This window comes from Salvelinus namaycush, unplaced genomic scaffold (assembly GCF_016432855.1).
Source record: "Salvelinus namaycush isolate Seneca unplaced genomic scaffold, SaNama_1.0 Scaffold212, whole genome shotgun sequence".
Lineage (NCBI taxonomy): Eukaryota > Metazoa > Chordata > Actinopteri > Salmoniformes > Salmonidae > Salvelinus > Salvelinus namaycush.
In genome coordinates, this window is record NW_024058920.1 from 274,556 (window position 1) to 297,131 (window position 22,576).

Here is a 22,576-nt window from a genome sequence, read left to right on the forward strand (position 1 = left end):
TTTATCAAATCATTAAACATCTATTAGAAACATAGTTCACAGTATATTGTATTGTAAACGGCACACATTGTACAGCATACAGTCTCTAACCTTCACCCCTCTATCTGTCTGTCCGTCCGTCCGTCCATAACTTCCTTCCTTCCTTCCTTCCTTCCATAACTTCCTTCCTTCCATAACTTCCTTAACTTCCTTCCTTCCTTCCTTCCATAACTTCCTTCCTTCCTTCCTTCCATAACTTCCTTCCTTCCTTCCATAACTTCCTTTCTTCCTTCCATAACTTCCTTCCTTCCTTCCATAACTTCCTTCCTTCCTTCCATAACTTCCTTGATCTTTCTTTCATCCTTAATCCATTTAAAATCTTATTTTTTATTCCCTCCCCCAATCCATCCTTTATTATTAATATTATAATTTAATCCTTATTTTACCAGGTAAGTTGACTGAGAACATTACACATACCCAAAGTCAATCAAACCCAAGCATATTAATAATTGGTTCAATCTTGCCTCACTTTTGAAAATCACCGGTCGGTCCTGTTTGGTGAATTATCTTCATTACTCAATGAGTATCTCCTACTCTGAAATGGTCAAATACAGTCTTCTTCTTCTCTGCTCTTCCTCTTCTCGGTTTACAGTACATTGTGCTTCATCCTCCTCAGGAAATTCCGTAGTTTGAGCCTAGTTTGAGAGAGAGAGAGAGAGAGAGAGAGAGAGAGAGAGAGAGAGAGAGAGAGAGAGAGAGAGAGAGAGAGAGAGAGAGAGAGAGAGAGAGAGAGAGAGAGAGAGAGAGAGAGAGAGAGAGAGAGAGAGAGAGAGAGAGAGAGACCCTATATAGACCCTCTACTGGACCTGGCCCGTCACAACACATCTCTACTGGACCTGGCCCATCACAACACAGCTCTGACCACTACTCCAGGGTCGGACAGAGCACTGTCCTTCAGAGAAGTACACCACATGATGCAGTCCACACCATGTATCATTCAGATCATCAGCCTACATATGCTGAGGTAACCTCTGGCAAAAGACACCTAGAACAATCAGAGATAGGAGAGGTGCGCCAACTACTGCAACTAATATGCAGACTACTGAGCTAGACAGACCCTTTAATTCAGGGGCACGCACACGCGCGCACGCACACACACACACACAGGGTTGCAGATTGCATTGTACTTATTTTTTGTGCAGTCTTATTCCATTCTTATTAATTTGTTTACAACTATTCTTAATTTTTTATTGGCACCGGTATAATAATAATATTTATATATAATGGTGTGTGTATGTATGTATGTATGTATGTATGTATGTATGTATGTATGTATGTATGTATGTATGTATGTATGTATGTATGTATGTATGTATGTGTGTATGTGTGTATGTGTGTGTGTGTGTGTGTGTGTGTGTGTGTGTGTGTGTGTGTGTGTATATATATGTATGTATATGTATATAATATATATATATATATATATATATATATATATATATTATTTTGTATTGTTTTCAATGTACTTTACTCAAACCAGTGAATATCACTTATTATAAATGAGATCATTAACTATCAGCTCTTGGAATATCCAGGGACTTTACTCTTCACATTTTGGTTATAAAACAACAAATCCAGAATTTATTAAAAACATCAAAGGACAGGACATCATAATCCTACTGGAAACATGGTGTCGTGGAGACATAGATACTCAGTGTCCCTCAGGCTATAGAGAAAGTTTACTACCATCAATCAAACATAAAAATGTTAAACGGGGCCGAGACTCAGGTGGAATCATCATTTGGCATAAGCAGGACTTGGCACTGAATGAAATGAAAAAAGGTACCAGTCACATTTGGCTAAAACTTAACAAAGGTATAATCTATTGTGACAATGATGTGTACATATGTGCAGCTTATGCTCCTCCTTCAGATTCACCATATTATGATGATCAGTTTTTTGACAATCTCGATACAGAAATCATTACATTTCAGGCAGAGGGTAAAGTGCTTCTTTGTGGAGATTTCAATGCAAGAACAGGTTCTGAGCCTGACTACACTGATGCGGGAGGTAACCACCACATATTTGGTCACCCCTCCTTGTACAGCAGCCCTATTATAAATAATAGAAACAGTCCTGACCAAATACTGAACAAAAATGGGAAGGAGTTAGTGCATCTCTGTCGAGCCTTAGGCCTGTACATGCTTAATGGTAGAATCAGAGGGGACTCTTTAGGTCAGTTTACTTACTGCTCAGCTCTTGGGACAAGTGTAGTCGATTATGCCATCACGGACATTGACCCCTCCTCCATTAGTGCATTCACTGTCAGACCACAGACACCATTGTCAGATCACAGTCAGATCAACGTGTTTTTGAAGAAATTAACCGGCAATATTCATTCAAAAAAACTGCCCAATAAACTCTTCAACATAAACCAAACAGTGCAGAGAGATTCATTGAAACATTGAACTCAAAAGAAATGATGAACTCTATACAGTTTTTCAATAACTCACAATACCAAAACAATAAAGATGGTGTCAATTCGGCTACTCTAAACATCAACTGCATATTCCAAAAAGCAGCATCGAAAGCAAATTTGAGAAAACCAAAGAAATGCAACATCAGAAACAAAAAACAAAATGTTTCTGACAAATGGTTTGATAATGAATGTAAAACAATTAGAAAACACCTAAGACAAATGTCAAACAAAAAACATAAGCAGCAAAACAACCCAGAGCTACGATATGAATACTTTGAAACTCTGAAACAGTATAAACATACACTGAAACGCAAGAAACTGAATTATACCAACAAGACACTTGATGAAATTGAAAACGCAATTGACCAAAATCAGTTCTGGGACATGTGGAACAATTTAAGCACAACAAAGCCACAAGAATTAGCCATACAAGATGTAGGAATTTGGAAAACTTATTTTGATAATCTATACAAAAACATCCCACAAAAAGACTTAAAACAGAACCAATTAGAAATTAAAGAAAAATTGAACATCCTTGAATCAGTCATTAAAAATAACCAAAATCCATTAGATTACCCAATAACCCAACAAGAACTAAATGAAAAGCTCAAATCTATTAAATCAAAGAAGGCTTGTGGTCTAGACAACATCAGAAATGAAATGCTGAAAAACAGCACACCTGAGTTGCAAAATGCTGTGCTTAAATTGTTCAACATGGTTTTAACTTCTGGCTGCTTCCCTGATGTCTGGAACCAGGGGCTCATCTCCCCTATCCACAAAAGTGGAGACAAATCAGACCCCAATAATTACAGGGGAATTTGTGTAAACAGTAACTTGGGAAAGGTTTTCTGTAGCATTTTGAATTCAAGAATCCAAACCTTTCTTCAAGAAAAAAATGTAATAACTAAATGTCAAATTGGCTTTCTCCCTAACCATCGCACTACTGACCATATATACACCTTACACACACTAATTAATAAACACGTCCACCAAAAAAAAGAGGGCAAAATCTTTGCTTGCTTTATTGACTTTAAAAAAGCATTTGATTCTATTTGGCACGAAGGGCTATTCTACAAAATTCTACAAAGTGGGCTTGGTGGTAAGGTGTATGACTTAATAAAATGTATGTACACAGAAAACAAGTGTGCAATAAAAATCAAAAACCAAAGAACAGAATTCTTTTCACAATGTCGAGGTGTGAGACAAGGCTGTAGTTTGAGTCCAAATCTTTTCAACATTTATATCAATGAATTAGCAGACATGTTGGACCATTCTCCAGCCCCAGGACTCACACTATTTGACACAGAGGTGAAATACCTGCTATATGCTGATGACTTGGTACTTCTATCACCAACCAAAGAAGGTCTTCAACAGAACATTAATATTCTAGAGCAATATTGCCATAATTGGGCCCTGGCAGTAAATTTCCCAAAAACTAAAATCATGATTTTCCAAAAACAAAACAGATGTCAGAAACACAAATATAAATTCACCCTGAACAACACCATAATTGAACACACAAAAAATTACACCTACCTTGGTCTGACCATATCTGCATCGGGAAACTTTAATATGGCAGTGAATGCACTCAAAGAAAAAGCCCGCAGAGCATTGTATGCAATAAAAATGAAATTATTCAAAATCAACATCCCAATTAGAATTTGGACCAAAATATTTGACAGTGTAATCCTACCAATAGCTCTTTACGGAAGTGAGGTTTGGGGGCCACTCAATAAACTGGACTTTAAAATGTGGGACAAACATCCAATTGAAACCCTACATGCAGAATTCTGTCGGAAAATCCTACAAGTCCAGAGAAATACACCAACTAATGCATGTAGGGCAGAATTGGGCCGCTTTCCAGTAATAATGAAAATACAGAAAAGATCATTAAAATTTTGGCTACATCTAAATTCAAGTCCAAATTCGAGTCTGCAATTTAAAGCACTTCAAACCCAAGAGCTGAGCCCAGAAACGAGCCCTCTCAGTCAGCTGGTGTTGGACCTAACCAACCAAGCTGACACCAGCACTGCTTCAAAAGAAAGAATTCCAATAAACAAAATCATGAACCAATCAAAGGACTCATATTTACAACATTGGAAAAACGAAACAAAATCCCAAAGCCGACTAAATTGCTATCTGACCCTAAACAGAGAATATGAATTGGCTGAATATCTCTACTCTGTCAGAGATTCGAAGCAGAGACAGATCCTTACCAAGTACAGGCTGAGTGACCACCGATTGGCAATAGAAACCGGCAGACATAAAAAGACATGGCTACCCAAAGAGGAGCGTGTATGTGGTCACTGCACGACAGGGGAGGTAGAAACAGAGATGCACTTTCTCCTTTACTGTGATAAATATTCCTCACCAAGAGATTCATTATTCACAGAAATGACTACATTTATTCCAAATTTTAACTTATTAAACCCAGAGGAAAAACTAAAAATACTCATGGGCGAAGGAGCAATGGCTCCTCTTGCAGCCAAATATGTATTTGCCTGCCATAGCCTGAGAGACACTGAATAATAACATCTGCATAGTAAGCAGTAACTTACTTATTATGACTGTTATTGTTATTACTGTTATTGTTATTAGTATTATTATTGTTGTTTATCATTCCAAATAGTAATGGTATGGGTGGTAATGGTAATGATAGCAGTTTAATGATGGTGGTGGTGGTAGTGGTGCATTACACCATACATTACATTCGACTATTGACTGTTACCATTTTATTGTTACTATTTTTATATTTAATTTTGTATTATTATTTACTGCCATTCTATATTATTATTTGTCATTGTTTTAATTGTATTACAATGTATATTGTATACATTGTTGCTTTGGCAATATTGACACAATGTTTTTCATGCCAATAAAGCAGCTTGAATTTGAATTTGAGAGAGAGAGAGAGAGAGAGAGAGAGAGAGAGAGAGAGAGAGAGAGAGAGAGAGAGAGAGAGAGAGAGAGAAATACAATTTAGTAATTGAACAGACTTCTGAACCTAAAAAGGAAGCTGTACTAGCTGCATAATACGATCAACGTAAGGAAACTGTCATCTAAAGTAATACCATCACAGTACAACAATACAAGAGAGAGAGAGAGAGCAGAGTGCAGCAAAAGAGAGTGATGGCAGAGAGTGATAGCAGAGAGTGATAGCAGAGAGAGAGCAACAGAGACAGAACAAAATGAGAGGAAGAGCAGGGAGCAGAGGAAGGTTTCTCCAGGTTTCTAAATCAGTCTATCAATCCATCCACCTTTGCCTGGGGTACTCACCATGTGTACTGTGTAGTGGTCTGTGTCTGTCTGTTAACTCCCTTCCACTCTTCCTCCTCCTCTTCCTGTTGTGTGTCTAGTATCTGGTCCCAGATCTCAGTGTTAACCCACAGCGACCCCGACACGGTGAGGCTGGGCTCGGTGCAGGTGATCCAACGGCACAGGGGGCAGCATACTGTCAGTAGGCCGCTCTGGAGCCTGGACATCGCCTGCAAGCACAGCCCACAGAATGTGTGCTTACAGTGGAGAATCCGAGGGATCTTCTCCCTACGAGAGTAGGGCTGGAGGCAGACGCAGCACTCCATGTCCTCGCTCATCAGACCCATGGCTGGATGGCTGGGGTGTGGATGGATGGATGGATGGATTTACGGCTGGAGCACAGAGGAACTCTGGACAGAGTCAGTGTCTGGGCAGGAAGACGTGGGGTTTAAACGCTGGTCTGAGGTCAGTGTTCCCCTTGTGAATTCTAAACGTCCTGGTTTGGATTTGATGAGGATGAGCTGATCCTAGATCTGTGCTTAGGAGCGTAGGTCAGGAAAATGCAAAAGACATTAAGATGTTAAATTAAATTAGACTCAGTGACTTCATCACTGGCACTATGTAAACATATCTAATGTAATAACATATCTTAAATCAACAGCTTGTCAGGTTTTTCTGAAGACATGAACAAAAATATCTTGAAAAATATCACACATTTATAACATCCATAGTTATCAGATATAGACAAACCTTTTCACTTTCATCATTATCAATGAGAGGCAATATTTTACTTACAGGTTCTGGAAGATTTTCAGCACAGCGACCAACTTTCCGACGACTAAACTTTGTGTGTGAGAGAGAAGAGTGTGTGTGCTCTTATTTTAAGCTTTGGGGGAGGAGACTAAATGGTGTTATTTTCCCAGAAAGGGCGGTCTCTCACCTCCTCTACTCTCAGGTGAGGCAGGAAAGTACCATGGAACGAGTTAAACACTTCAAGGTCACTTCTATAGCATAGTAGGTCACTTCAGGAGAATTGCCAGGGCCGTGTATTGACATTTACAGGGCAGGTGTTCATGTATACTAAGGGCACGTACACTGAGTGTACAAAACATTAAGAACACCTGCTCTTTTCTTTTTACAAAAGGTGTTCCTAATGTTTGGTTCACTCAGTGTACGTCCAGTTTATGATGGATCAATCTTCTTTGTGGGGGAATTTTCACTAGAGGGGGTAGCATTTGTAGAACCCATTCTGTGGACTTGTAGAACCCTCTCTGTGGACTTGTAGAACCCTCTCTGTGGACTTGTAGAACCCTCTCTGTGTACTTGTAGAACTCTCTCTGTGGACTTGTAGAACCCTCTCTGTGGACTTGTAGAACTCTCTCTGTGGACTTGTAGAACTCTCTCTGTGGACTTGTAGAACTCTCTCTGTGGACTTGTAGAACTCTCTCTGTGGACTTGTAGAACCCTCTCTGTGTACTTGTAGAACTCTCTCTGTGGACTTGTAGAACCCTCTCTGTGGACTTGTAGAACTCTCTCTGTGGACTTGTAGAACTCTCTCTGTGGACTTGTAGAACTCTCTCTGTGGACTTGTAGAACTCTCTCTGTGGACTTGTAGAACCCTCTCTGTGGACTTGTAGAACCCTCTCTGTGGACTTGTAGAACCCTCTCTGTGGACTTGTAGAACCCTCTCTGTGGACTTGTAGAAGCCTCTCTGTGTACGTTCCTGGTTATTGTAGTATTTATGTACAGAATCATTTCAGTGGAAGCCATAACTCTTATAGATTAGAGACAGTGACACAGTTCAATGGAAGCAGTTGTTGAACTTCTCCTTAACCCTTTAATGACTCACTTATCTTACAGTATATGGTATACCTGTATATTGTGGATGACGTTTGTTATAGTTCATATGGATCCCAGCACTCCATGGAAATGTCAGGTGTTAATGAGTGAGTGGGCTATCCAGTAGTTTTACCATAAAAATCTGATGACTTGATGGATGAATGAAACACCAATCAGGAGAGTTTCAGGCTGCTGTGTTGTTATTGTTTTAAAGTCACGTGTTTCTAATAAAATCAAGTCACAAGTTCAGTGGAAACCTTGTAAACAACATCCCAACCAGTCAATTAGAAAACAGTCTCCCTGTTGAAACTTGGAAATAAACCGGATTGATTATGAAATCACAATTTGTGACGGCTCTACTATTTGTTCAACTGGAAATTCCAGGTGATTCACACCTGTCTATTCACAATGTCAGCTAAGAGCCACGCACAACAGACACACAAACAAACCCAAAGTAAAAAGAACCACCAAACATTTGTTCTTTAAAATCGTCACATAATTAAGCAGGAAATGTGGATGTATCTCCCAAATGAATTCCTATCATTAAAGGGCCAGAACAAGAGACTGAAAGAGCTTTGTCAAAGTCTTCTGATAGTTTCTAATTGTTATTTTTCTGCTTCCTGAAGTAATGAGTAAGCTGCACACTAAAACAACGTGAGCTAAATGACAGTAAATGATGAGTAATTCTGCTAGCCAGGGACGGTAACCAGCTCTACCGTCAGCCCTGTTTGGTAACACAGGGACTTTGTCCCAAATGGAACCATATTCCCTATATAGTGCCCTACTTTAAAGGCAAAGGCTCTGGTTAAAAGGAGTGCACTACACATGGAATAGGGTAGCAATTGGGACACACACAGGGACAACAGAGTTGCCTACTTCTCTGATAGACACCTCAAGGCTACAATTATCAAGAAAAGTAAAATAAACCAAAAAGGAGCCATAAAATATACATATTAAACAAAGTTTATATATACAGGGCTGTTGTCTCCTCATTATGGCCTATATAGACTGTTGTCTCCTCATTAGGGTCTATATAGACTGTTGTCTCCTCATTAGGGTCTATATAGACTGTTGTCTCCTCATTATGGTCTATATAGACTGTTGTCTCCTCATTATGGTCTATATAGACTGTTGTCTCCTCATTATGGTCTATATAGACTGTTGTCTCCTCATTAGGGTCTATATAGACTGTTGTCTCCTCATTAGGGTCTATATAGACTGTTGTCTCCTCATTAGGGTCTATATAGACTGTTGTCTCCTCATTAGGGTCTATACAGACTGTTGTCTCCTCATTAGGGTCTATATAGACTGTTGTCTTCTCATTAAGGTCTATATATACTGTTGTCTCCCTATTAGGGTCTATATAGACTGTTGTCTCCCTATTAGGGTCTATATAGACTGTTGTCTCCTCATTAGGGTCTATATAGACTGTTGTCTCCTCATTAGGGTCTATATAGACTGTTGTCTCCTCATTAGGGTCTATATAGACTGTTGTCTCCTCACTATGGTCTATATAGACTGTTGTCTCCTATTAGGGTCTATATAGACTGTCTCCTCAATGTGGTCTATATAGACTGTCTCCTCATTATGGTCTATATAGACTGTTGTCTCCTCATTATGGTCTATATAGACTGTTGTCTCCTCACTAGGGGGACACTGTTGTCTCCCCACTAGGGTCTATATAGACTGTTGTCTCCTCATTATGGTCTATATAGACTGCTGTCTCATTATGGTCTATATAGACTGTTGTCTCCTCATTATGGTCTCTATAGACTGCTGTCTCATTATGGCCTATATAGACTGCTGTCTCATTATGGTCTATATAGACTGCTGTCTCATTATGGTCTATATAGACTGCTGTCTCATTATGGTCTATATAGACTGTTGTCTCCTCATTAGGGTCTATATAGACTGTTGTCTCCTCACTAGGGTCTATATAGACTGTTGTCTCCTCATTATGGCCTATATAGACTGCTGTCTCCTCATTATGGTCTATATAGACTGCTGTCTCATTATGGTCTATATAGACTGTTGTCTCCTCATTAGGGTCTTTATAGACTGTTGTCTCCTCATTATGGTCTATATAGACTGTTGTCTCCTCACTAGGGTCTATATAGACTGTTGTCTCCTCATTATGGTCTATATAGACTGTTGTCTCCTCACTAGGGTCTATATAGACTGTTGTCTCCTCATTAGGGTCTATATAGACTGTTGTCTCCTCATTATGGTCTATATAGACTGTTGTCTCCTCATATGGCCTATATAGACTGCTGTCTCATTATGGTCTATATAGACTTGTCTCCTCATTATGGTCTATATAGACTGTTGTCTCCATTAGGGTCTATATAGCCTGTTGTCTCCTCATTAGGGTCTATATAGACTGTTTCTCCTCATTAGGGTCTATATAGACTGCTGTCTCCTCATTAGGGTCTATATAGACTGGTGTCTCCTCATTAGGGTCTATATAGACTGGTGTCTCCTCATTAGGGTCTATATAGACTGTTGTCTCCTCATTATGGTCTATATAGACTGTTGTCTCCTCATTATGGTCTATATAGACTGTTGTCTCCTCACTAGGGTCTATATAGACTGTTGTCTCCTCATTATGGTCTGTATAGACTGTTGTCTCCTCATTAGGGACTATATAGACTGTTGTCTCCTCATTATGGTCTATATAGACTGTTGTCTCCTCACTAGGGTTTATATAGACTTGTCTCCTCATTATGGTCTGTATAGACTGTTGTCTCCTCATTAGGGACTATATAGACTGTTGTCTCCTCATTATGGACTATATAGACTGTTGTCTCCTCATTATGGTCTATATAGACTGTTGTCTCCTCATTAGGGTCTATTTGGACTGTTGTCTCCTCACTAGGGTATGTACAGACTGTTGTCTCCTCACTAGGGTCTATATAGACTGTTTTCTCCTCACTAGGGTATGTACAGACTGTTGTCTCCTCACTAGGGTCTATATAGACTGTTGTCTCCTCACTAGGGTCTGTACAGACTGTTATCTCCTCACTAGGGTCTATATAGACTGTTGTCTCCTCATTATGGTCTATATAAACTGTTGTCTTCTCATTAGGGTCTATATAGACTGTTGTCTTCTCAGTAGGGTCTATATAGACTGTTATCTTCTCATTAGGGTCTATACAGACTGCTAGGGCCTATATAGCCCTTGTCAAAAGTAGTATACTCTATACTGTACTAGCCGGTCCCTGGTCATTAGTAGTATACTATATAAGGAATAGGGGCCATTTCAGACACAACCTGTCTGTCTATTTGAAGAGCTTTTTCATGGTTTCAAGACAGCCTAGTGACCAATGCAATAACTCACAGCATGTAATGAAACGTACACAAACAAAACAGACATGAGTTCCACCAATCACAGAAGGACTTCCTAAAAACACACCACTTCGATACAGCTACGACCAGAAGTGACTTTCGTAGCTGGTTAGGAGAGCATTCTCGCTAACCCTAATCCTTTTCCTAACCTTAACCTCATTCTCCTAACCAGCAACGTTAATTCTCCTAACCTGCTGTGTAAATTCTCCTAACCTGCTGTGTAAATTCTCCTAACCTGCAAAGTTAATTCTCCTAACCTGCAACATTAATTCTCCTAAGCTGCTATGAAAAAGTCAATTCCAGTTATTGATCGAACTGATGTGTTTTTAGGGAATCTCATATGCTAGAATGCGTACAGGGTTCTCTGAAACATGATGACGACAGAGAGGGATTTCAGTCATGTACTGCACACACCACAACCAAGGACAGTGGAATGTCTTGGGTTTGTTTTGTGTTGTAGGAAATAGTAGTGTAGAATGTGTAGTGGATTAACACCCACAACTCTATTTGGGGGCCATAAATAGTTGGATATCGGACAGTTACTTTCCTAATGTAATGATAATAATAAGCAATTTCACAACTCTAAGACAGGGTTATTTTAAAGTGGATGTATTTATTAACCAATAAATTTATTTCCAGTATAAAAAACATGTTCTTCAAACTGAACAGATAAATAAAACATGTCAAATGAGGATGAACAAATCCCACTTCCCTTATATGGGGGATTGGAAATGATGCAGACAATTACATTGATAAAAACAACACTCTGCAATATGAAACTGTTCTAAATGATGTAATAATAAATACTACACATCCACTTCCCTTCATGCAGTAATACACCTTTTATCAAATCATTAAACATCTATTAGAAACATAGTTCACAGTATATTGTATTGTAAACGGCACACATTGCACAGTCTCTAACCTTCACCCCTCTATCTGTCTGTCCGTCCGTCCATAACTTCCTTCCTTCCTTCCTTCCTTCCATAACTTCCTTCCTTCCATAACTTCCTTCCTTCCTTAACTTCCTTCCTTCCTTCCTTCCATAACTTCCTTCCTTCCTTCCTTCCATAACTTCCTTCCTTCCTTCCATAACTTCCTTTCTTCCTTCCATAACTTCCTTCCTTCCTTCCATAACTTCCTTCCTTCCTTCCTTCCATAACTTCCTTGATCTTTCTTTCATCCTCAATCCATTTAAAATCTTATTTTTTATTCCCTCCCCCAATCCATCCTTTATTATTAATATTATAATTTAATCCTTATTTTACCAGGTAAGTTGACTGAGAACATTACACATACCCAAAGTCAATCAAACCCAAGCATATTAATAATTGGTTCAATCTTGCCTCACTTTTGAAAATCACCGGTCGGTCCTGTTTGGTGAATTATCTTCATTACTCAATGAGTATCTCCTACTCTGAAATGGTCAAATACAGTCTTCTTCTTCTCTGCTCTTCCTCTTCTCGGTTTACAGTACATTGTGCTTCATCCTCCTCAGGAAATTCCGTAGTTTGAGCCTCAGGTCACAATGCTTTGATGGAGACCTGGAGGACAGGAGAGTAGGGGGAAATAAACAGAGTGTGGGGAGAGAGAGAGAGAGAGAGAGAGAGAGAGAGAGAGAGAAAGAGAGAGAGAAAGAGAGAAAGAGAGAAAGAGGAGAGAGAAAGAGAGAGAGAAAGAGAAGAGAGAGAGAAGAGAGAGAGAAAGAGAAGAGAGAAAGAGAAGAGAGAGAAGAGAGAGAGAAAGAGAAGAGAGAGAGAAGAGAGAGAGAAAGAGAAGAGAGAGAGAAGAGAGAGAGAAAGAGAAGAGAGAGAGAAGAGAGAGAGAGAGAGAGAGAGAGAGAGAGAGAGAGAGAGAGAGAGAGAGAGAGAGAGAGAGAAATACAATTTAGTAATTGAACAGACTTCTGAACCTAAAAAGGAAGCTGTACTAGCTGCATAATACGATCAACGTAAGGAAACTGTCATCTAAAGTAATACCATCACAGTACAACAATACAACTGATGAAGAGAGAAATCAAGACCAACAGATATAGTGATACAGAAAGGGAGAGAGCAGAGAGAACAAGTGAGATACGAGAGAGAGTGATAGCAGAGAGAGAGAAAACGTGAGAGAGAGAGAGCAGAGTGCAGCAAAAGAGAGTGATGGCAGAGAGTGATAGCAGAGAGTGATAGCAGAGAGAGAGCAACAGAGACAGAACAAAATGAGAGGAAGAGCAGGGAGCAGAGGAAGGTTTCTCCAGGTTTCTAAATCAGTCTATCAATCCATCCACCTTTGCCTGGGGTACTCACCATGTGTACTGTGTAGTGGTCTGTGTCTGTCTGTTAGCTCCCTTCCACTCTTCCTCCTCTTCCTCCTCCTCTTTCTGTTGTGTGTCTATTATCTGGTCCCAGATCTCAGTGTTAACCCACAGCGACCCCGACAGGGTGAGGCTGGGCTCGGTGCAGGTGATCCAACGGCACAGGGGGCAGCAGACTGTCAGTAGGCAGCTCTGGAGCCTGGACATCGCCTGCAAGCACAGCCCACAGAATGTGTGCTTACAGTGGAGCATCCGAGGGATCTTCTCCCTGCGAGAGTAGGGCTGGAGGCAGACGCAGCACTCCATGTCCTCGCTCATCAGACCCATGGCTGGATGGCTGGGGTGTGGATGGATGGATGGATATACGGCTGGAGCACAGAGGAACTCTGGACAGAGAGTCAGTGTCTAGGCAGGAAGACGTGGGGTTTAAACGCTGGTCTGAGGTCAGTGTTCCCCTTGTGAATTCTAAACGTCCTGGTTTGGATTTGATGAGGATGAGCTGATCCTAGATCTGTGCTTAGGAGCGTAGGTCAGGAAAATGCAAAAGACATTAAGATGTTAAATTAAATTAGACTCAGTGACTTCATCACTGGCACTATGTAAACATATCTAATGTAATAACATATCTTAAATCAACAGCTTGTCAGGTTTTTCTGAAGACATGAACAAAAATATCTTGAAAAATATCACACATTTATAACATCCATAGTTATCAGATATAGACAAACCTTTTCACTTTCATCATTATCAATGAGAGGCAATATTTTACTTACAGGTTCTGGAAGATTTTCAGCACAGCGACCAACTTTCCGACGACTAAACTTTGTGTGTGAGAGAGAAGAGTGTGTGTGCTCTTATTTTAAGCTTTGGGGGAGGAGACTAAATGGTGTTATTTTCCCAGAAAGGGCGGTCTCTCACCTCCTCTACTCTCAGGTGAGGCAGGAAAGTACCATGGAACGAGTTAAACACTTCAAGGTCACTTCTATAGCATAGTAGGTCACTTCAGGAGAATTGCCAGGGCCGTGTATTGACATTTACAGGGCAGGTGTTCATGTATACTAAGGGCACGTACACTGAGTGTACAAAACATTAAGAACACCTGCTCTTTTCTTTTTACAAAAGGTGTTCCTAATGTTTGGTTCACTCAGTGTACGTCCAGTTTATGATGGATCAATCTTCTTTGTGGGGGAATTTTCACTAGAGGGGGTAGCATTTGTAGAACCCATTCTGTGGACTTGTAGAACCCTCTCTGTGGACTTGTAGAACCCTCTCTGTGGACTTGTAGAACCCTCTCTGTGTACTTGTAGAACTCTCTCTGTGGACTTGTAGAACCCTCTCTGTGGACTTGTAGAACTCTCTCTGTGGACTTAGAACTCTCTCTGTGGACTTGTAGAACTCTCTCTGTGGACTTGTAGAACTCTCTCTGTGGACTTGTAGAACTCTCTCTGTGGACTTGTAGAACCCTCTCTGTGTACTTGTAGAACTCTCTCTGTGGACTTGTAGAACCCTCTCTGTGGACTTGTAGAACTCTCTCTGTGGACTTGTAGAACTCTCTCTGTGGACTTGTAGAACTCTCTCTGTGGACTTGTAGAACTCTCTCTGTGGACTTGTAGAACCCTCTCTGTGGACTTGTAGAACCCTCTCTGTGGACTTGTAGAACCCTCTCTGTGGACTTGTAGAACCCTCTCTGTGGACTTGTAGAAGCCTCTCTGTGTACGTTCCTGGTTATTGTAGTATTTATGTACAGAATCATTTCAGTGGAAGCCATAACTCTTATAGATTAGAGACAGTGACACAGTTCAATGGAAGCAGTTGTTGAACTTCTCCTTAACCCTTTAATGACTCACTTATCTTACAGTATATGGTATACCTGTATATTGTGGATGACGTTTGTTATAGTTCATATGGATCCCAGCACTCCATGGAAATGTCAGGTGTTAATGATGTGAGTGGGCTATCCAGTAGTTTTACCATAAAAATCTGATGACTTGATGGATGAATGAAACACCAATCAGGAGAGTTTCAGGCTGCTGTGTTGTTATTGTTTTAAAGTCACGTGTTTCTAATAAAATCAAGTCACAAGTTCAGTGGAAACCTTGTAAACAACCTCCCAACCAGTCAATTAGAAAACAGTCTCCCTGTTGAAACTTGGAAATAAACCGGATTGATTATGAAATCACAATTTGTGACGGCTCTACTATTTGTTGAACTGGAAATTCCAGGTGATTCACACCTGTCTATTCACAATGTCAGCTAAGAGCCACGCACAACAGACACACAAACAAACCCCAAAGTAAAAAGAACCACCAAACATTTGTTCTTTAAAATCGTCACATAATTAAGCAGGAAATGTGGATGTATCTCCCAAATGAATTCCTATCATTAAAGGGCCAGAACAAGAGACTGAAAGAGCTTTGTCAAAGTCTTCTGATAGTTTCTAATTGTTATTTTTCTGCTTCCTGAAGTAATGAGTAAGCTGCACACTAAAACAACGTGAGCTAAATGACAGTAAATGATGAGTAATTCTGCTAGCCAGGGACGGTAACCAGCTCTACCGTCAGCCCTGTTTGGTAACACAGGGACTTTGTCCCAAATGGAACCATATTCCCTATATAGTGCCCTACTTTAAAGGCAAAGGCTCTGGTTAAAAGGAGTGCACTACACATGGAATAGGGTAGCAATTGGGACACACACAGGGACAACAGAGTTGCCTACTTCTCTGATAGACACCTCAAGGCTACAATTATCAAGAAAAGTAAAATAAACCAAAAAGGAGCCATAAAATATACATATTAAACAAAGTTTATATATACAGGGCTGTTGTCTCCTCATTAGGGCCTATATAGACTGTTGTCTCCTCATTAGGGTTCTATATAGACTGTTGTCTTCTCATTATGGTCTATATAGACTGTTGTCTCCTCATTATGGTCTATATAGACTGTTGTCTCCTCATTATGGTCTATATAGACTGTTGTCTCCTCATTAGGGTCTATATAGACTGTTGTCTCCTCATTAGGGTCTATATAGACTGTTGTCTCCTCATTAGGGTCTATATAGACTGTTGTCTCCTCATTAGGGTCTATACAGACTGTTGTCTCCTCATTAGGGTCTATATAGACTGTTGTCTTCTCATTAAGGTCTATATATACTGTTGTCTCCCTATTAGGGTCTATATAGACTGTTGTCTCCCTATTAGGGTCATATATAGACTGTTGTCTCCTCATTAGGGTCTATATAGACTGTTGTCTCCTCATTAGGGTCTATATAGACTGTTGTCTCCTCATTAGGGTCTATATAGACTGTTGTCTCCTCACTATGGTCCTATATAGACTGTTGTCTCCTCATTAGGGTCTATATAGACTGTAGTCTCCTCAATGTGGTCTATATAGACTGTCTCCTCAATGTGGTCTATATAGACTGTCTCCTCATTATGGTCTATATAGACTGTTGTCTCCTCATTATGGTCTATATAGACTGTTGTCTCCTCACTAGGGGACACTGTTGTCTCCCCACTAGGGTCTATATAGACTGTTGTCTCCTCATTATGGTCTATATAGACTGCTGTCTCATTATGGTCTATATAGACTGTTGTCTCCTCATTATGGTCTCTATAGACTGCTGTCTCAGTATGGCCTATATAGACTGCTGTCTCATTATGGTCTATATAGACTGCTGTCTCATTATGGTCTATATAGACTGTTGTCTCCTCATTAGGGTCTATATAGACTGTTGTCTCCTCACTAGGGTCTATATAGACTGTTGTCTCCTCATTATGGCCTATATAGACTGCTGTCTCCTCATTATGGTCTATATAGACTGCTGTCTCATTATGGTCTATATAGACTGTTGTCTCCTCATTAGGGTCTTTATAGACTGTTGTCTCCTCATTATGGTCTATATAGACTGTTGTCTCCTCACTAGGGTCTATATAGACTGTTGTCTCCTCATTATGGTCTATATAGACTGTTGTCTCCTCATTATGGTCTATATAGGACTGTTGTTCCTCATATGGCCTATATAGACTGCTGTCTCATTATGGTCTATATAGACTTGTCTCCTCATTATGGTCTATATAGACTGTTGTCTCCATTAGGGGCTATATAGACTGTTGTCTCCTCATTAGGGTCTATATAGACTGTTCTCTCATTAGGGTCTATATAGACTGCTGTCTCCTCATTAGGGTCTATATAGAGGTGTATCCTCATTAGGGTCTATATAGACTGGTGTCTCCTCATTAGGGTCTATATAGACTGTGTCTCCTCATTATGGTCTATATAGACTGTTGTCTCCTCATTATGGTCTATATAGACTGTTGTCTCCTCATTAGGGTCTATATAGACTGTTGTCTCCTCATTATGGTCTGTATAGACTGTTGTCTCCTCATTAGGGATATAGACTGTTGTCTCCTCATTATGGTCTATATAGACTGTTGTCTCCTCATTATGGCCTATATAGACTACTGTCTCCTCATTATGGTCTATATAGACTGCTGCTCTCATTAGGGTCTATATAGACTGTTGTCTCCTCATTAGGGTCTATATAGATGTTGTCCTCATTATGGTGTATAGACTGTTGTCTCCTCATTAGGGACTATATAGACTGTTGTCTCCTCATTATGGTCTATATAGACTGTTGTCTCCTCATTATGGCCTATATAGACTGCTGTCTCCTCATTATGGTCTATATAGACTGCTGTCTCATTATGGTCTATATAGACTGTTGTCTCCTCATTAGGGTCTATATAGACTGTTGTCTCCTCATTATGGTCTATATAGACTGTTGTCTCCTCATTATGGCCTATATAGACTGCTGTCTCCTCATTATGGTCTATATAGACTGCTGTCTCATTATGGTCTATATAGATTGTTGTCTCCTCATTATGGTCTATATAGACTGTTGTCTCCTCATTATGGTCTATATAGACTGTTGTCTCCTCATTATGGTCTATATAGACTGTTGTCTCCATTAGGGTCTATATAGACTGTTGTCTCCTCATTAGGGTCTATATAGACTGTTTTCTCCTCATTAGGGTCTATATAGACTGCTGTCTCCTCATTAGGGTCGATATAGACTGCTGTCTCCTCATTAGGGTCTATATAGACTGTTGTCTCCTCATTATGGTCTATATAGACTGGTGTCTCCTCATTAGGGTATATGTAGACTGTTGTCTCCTCATTAGGGTCTATATAGACTGTTGTCTCCTCATTAGGGTCTATATAGACTGTTGTCTCCTCATTAGGGTCTATATAGACTGTTGTCTCCTCATTAGGGTCTATATAGACTGTTGTCTCCTCACCAGGGTCTGTATAGACTGTTGTCTCCTCACCAGGGTCTGTATAGACTGTTGTCTCCTCATTAGGGACTATATAGACTGTTGTCTCCTCATTAGGGACTATATAGACTGTTGTCTCCTCATTATGGTCTATATAGACTGTTGTCTCCTCACTAGGGTCTATATAGACTGTTGTCTCCTCATTATGGTCTATATAGACTGTTGTCTCCTCACTAGGGTCTATATAGACTGTTGTCTCCTCACTAGGGTCTATATAGACTGTTGTCTCCTCATTATGGTCTATATAGACTGTTGTCTACTCATTAAGGTCTGTAGAGACTGTTGTGTTGTTGCTATACTAGTCAGCTAAGCATTGGATGTTTAAACATATTGGTCTCTAAATCCCTGTATAACCACAGTTAGGGAGACTCACGAAGCCGAACTGAATTGATTGGCTCAGGGTTGACTGACAACAAACACAACCCAGGACGTGTCAACTCATATCGCCGTCTGTCTGAAATGGCATGCTATTCCCTTTACAGTATACTGTACTATTTGGGCCCTGGTCAATAGTAGTATACTATATACTGCACTATCCGGCCCTGGTCATTAGTAGTATACTATATACTGCACTATCCGGGCCCTGGTCAAAAGTAGTATACTATATACTGCACTAGCCGGACCTGGTCAAAAGTACTATACTATATACTGCACTATCCGGGCCCTGGTCAAAAGTAGTATACTATATACTGCACTAGCCGGTCCCTGGTCAAAAGTAGTATACTATATACTGCACTATCCGGTCCCTGGTCAAAAGTAGTATACTATATACTGCACTAGATGGGCCCTGGTCATTAGTAGTATACTATATACTGTACTATCTGTGCCCTGGTCAAAAGTACTATACTATATACTGTACTAGCCGGTCCCTGGTCAAAAGTACTATATACTGTACTGACCGGCCCCTGTTCAAAATTGGTATACTATATACTGTACTAGCTGGCCTAGGTCAAAGTAGTATACTATATACTGTACTAGCCGGTACCTGGTCACTAGTAGTATACTATATACTGTACTAGCCGGTACCTGGTCACAAGTAGTTACTATATACTGTACTAGCCGGTCCCTGGTCATTAGTAGTATACTATATACTGTACTAGCCGGTCCCTGGTCATTAGTAGTATACTATATACTGTACTAGCCGGTCCTGGTCACTAGTAGTATATATACTGTACTATCCGGTCCCTGGTCATTAGTAGTATACTATATACTGTACTAGCGGTCCCTGGTCATTAGTAGTATACTATATACTGTACTATCCGGTCCCTGGTCATTAGTAGTATACTATATACTGTACTATCCGGTCCCTGGTCACTAGTAGTATACTATATACTGTACTAGCCGGTACCTGGTCACTAGTAGTATACTATATACTGTACTAGCCGGTACCTGGTCACTAGTAGTATACTATATACTGTACTATCCGGTCCCTGGTCATTAGTAGTATACTATATACTGTACTATCCGGTCCCTGGTCATTAGTAGTATACTATATACTGTACTAGCCGGTCCCTGGTCACTAGTAGTATACTATATACTGTACTAGCCGGTACCTGGTCACTAGTAGTATACTATATACTGTACTATCCGGTCCCTGGTCATTAGTAGTATATATATACTGTACTAGACGGGTCCTGGTCATTAGTAGTATACTATATACTGTACTAGACGGGTCCTGGTCAGTAGTATACTATATACTGTACTAGACGGGTCCTGGTCATTAGTAGTATACTATATACTGTACTAGCCGGTACCTGGTCATTAGTAGTATACTATATACTGTACTAGCCGGTCCCTGGTCACTAGTAGTATACTATATACTGTACTAGCCGGTACCTGGTCACTAGTAGTATACTATATACTGTACTAGACGGTCCTGGTCATTAGTAGTATACTATATAAGGAATGGTCGTATGGGGGTTAGACTAGATAACAGGGTGGATGGAGCATGGCAATGCTATCCTGAATGTGTTCTGAAACAGAAGACACTCGGAAAAGAGCCGTCAGCCATCTTGGTAAGGGCCCTGGGGGGGGTGACTACAACAGGTTCTGTCGTGTGTTATTGATAAATACTCATATTGATGATAATATTGATGAGCCTAATTAAAATTTAATTAAAATGCCATATGAGTTTCAGTCGAACAATGGTTTGAGACTCAGAACAGCAGACACCGTCCCTGGGACAGCAGACCGTCCCTGGCCGTCCCTGTGGTGGGCAGGCCGTACCTGGGGACAGCAAATGGTCCTTGGGGACAGCAGATCGTCCCTGGGGACAGCAAATGGTCCTTGGGGACAGCAGATCGTCCCTGGGGACAGCAGATCGTCCCTGGGGACAGCAGATCGTCCCTGGGGACAGCAAATGGTCCTTGGGGACAGCAGACGTCCTTGGGGACAGCAGACCGTCCTGGGGACAGCAGACCGTCCTTGGGGACAGCGACGTCCTTGGGGACAGCAGACGTCCTTGGGGACACCTGGAGAGAGGATATCTTGGGGGTGGAGTCTGTTGTCTTACAGGTGACACAGAAGGGGAACACTTACCAATTGAGTCCGAATCTGTTCTCCGGCAAACAGAGAGCTATCTATCTAAGACCTCCTACATAAACTGGAACAGGCAGAACAGAAACATGGTTCCAAATTCCACACGATTCTTTACAGGGATCAACCAACATGGCGGCACAACAGATAGAATTGATCTAGCACACAGACAACACGGCGGATTCAGAGTAATTATGTGGAGAAGGACAATGAATTAAGCCTATGGTCAACATGGCTGCCACATTGCTATAACATATAACGTTGCTTTTCACAGAGAATCACCAATCTACCTTAACTTACATTTCTATGGTTCCCTATACAACCCATGAGCCAAGCACTTCCACCTGGTAATGGGTCATAAGCACAGAGAAGATCAACTACCAACCCGTTCCATTCATTCCCCCCATACCCCACCTCCTCTCCAGGTGGGTGCTCCCCCCCCCCGCATGTTTAAATCCTCTAATAGTCCTGAACTGGGCCGAGGGTCAACAGTCCCTTTCTTCAGCCCTCTTCCTCTCTCACTCCTGGGAGATGCTCCGCAGCACGTACTTCACGTGTAGGCAAACGCATGCGAACCCCACAATCACAAACAGGTGGCCAAGGCCCCGCCAAGAAGTCCGTGATTCCGATTGGGCTGCTGTAGGGGGGCGAGCATAGCAGGGCCCAAGGGGCATGGCCTCCGTTGAGGGCGGGGGATTCCGTAGTTGCCGTGGTGAAAGTCGCCGTCGGGAACTACGTCTGGGAGGGGGAGGGGCTGGGGGCGGGTGCTCAACTCCTCCTGGGCTTCTGCTTCTGCTTGATCTCCTGGAGAGAGGGAGGGAGGGAAGGAAGAGAGAGGAGAAAAGAGAGGGAGGGAGGGGAAAAGAGAGAGGGAGGGAGGGGGAAAAGAGAGAGGGAGGGAGGGAGAAAAGGAGAGGGAGGGAGGGAGAAAAGAGAGAGGGAGGGAGGGAGAAAAGAGAGAGGGAGGGAGGGGAGAAAAAGAGAGAGGGAGGGAGGAGAAAGAGAGAGGGAGGGAGGGAGACAAAAAGAGAGGGAGGGAGGGAGAAAGAGAGAGAGGGAGGGAGGGAGAAAAGAGGAGGGAGGGAGAAAAGAGAGAGGGAGGGAGAAAAGAAAAAGAGAGAGAGGGAGGGAGGGAGAAAGAGAGAGGGAGGGAGGGAGAAAAGAGAGAGGGAGGGAGAAAAAGAGAGAGGAGGGAGGAGAAAAGAGAGAGGGAGAGGAGAAAAGAGAGAGGGAGGGAGAAAAGAGAGAGGGAGGAGAAAAGAGAGAGAGGGAGGGAGGGAGAAAAGAGAGAGGGAGGGAGGGGGAAAAGAGAGAGGGAGGGAGAAAAGAGAGAGAGGGAGGAAAAGAGAGAGGGAGGGAGAAAAGAGAGAGGGAGGGAGGGAGAAAAGAGAGAGGGAGGGAGGGAGAAAAGATAGAGGGGGGGAGAGAAAAGAGAGAGGGAGGGAGGGAGAAAAGAGAGAGGAGGGAGGGAGAAAAGAGAGAGAGGGAGGGAGGGAGAAAGAGAGAGGAGGGAGGG

At 41.4% G+C, this 22,576-nt stretch overlaps 1 protein-coding gene across 4 annotated transcripts; it reads right to left on the bottom strand.

The window, feature by feature from the left end:
- Positions 1-329: 329 nt before the first annotated feature.
- LOC120038273 (RING-H2 finger protein ATL7-like) lies at positions 330-14,091 on the bottom strand. Of its 4 annotated transcripts, XM_038984098.1 has the most exons (4): positions 13,967-14,091; positions 13,186-13,704; positions 12,412-12,438; positions 330-674 (listed from the first exon to the last, which is right to left on the bottom strand). In XM_038984098.1, exons 2-4 carry the CDS (start codon positions 13,518-13,520, stop codon positions 626-628), a joined length of 411 nt encoding a protein of 136 aa, XP_038840026.1. In that variant the 5' UTR covers positions 13,521-13,704; positions 13,967-14,091; the 3' UTR covers positions 330-625. The 4 variants fall into 4 exon arrangements, with proteins under 4 accessions (XP_038840026.1, XP_038840023.1, XP_038840024.1 ...); XM_038984095.1 differs by lacking the exon at positions 330-674 and having other exon boundaries at positions 11,979-12,438; XM_038984096.1 differs by lacking the exon at positions 330-674 and having other exon boundaries at positions 11,979-12,438; positions 13,186-13,709.
- Between the last annotated feature and the right edge of the window lie 8,485 nt (positions 14,092-22,576).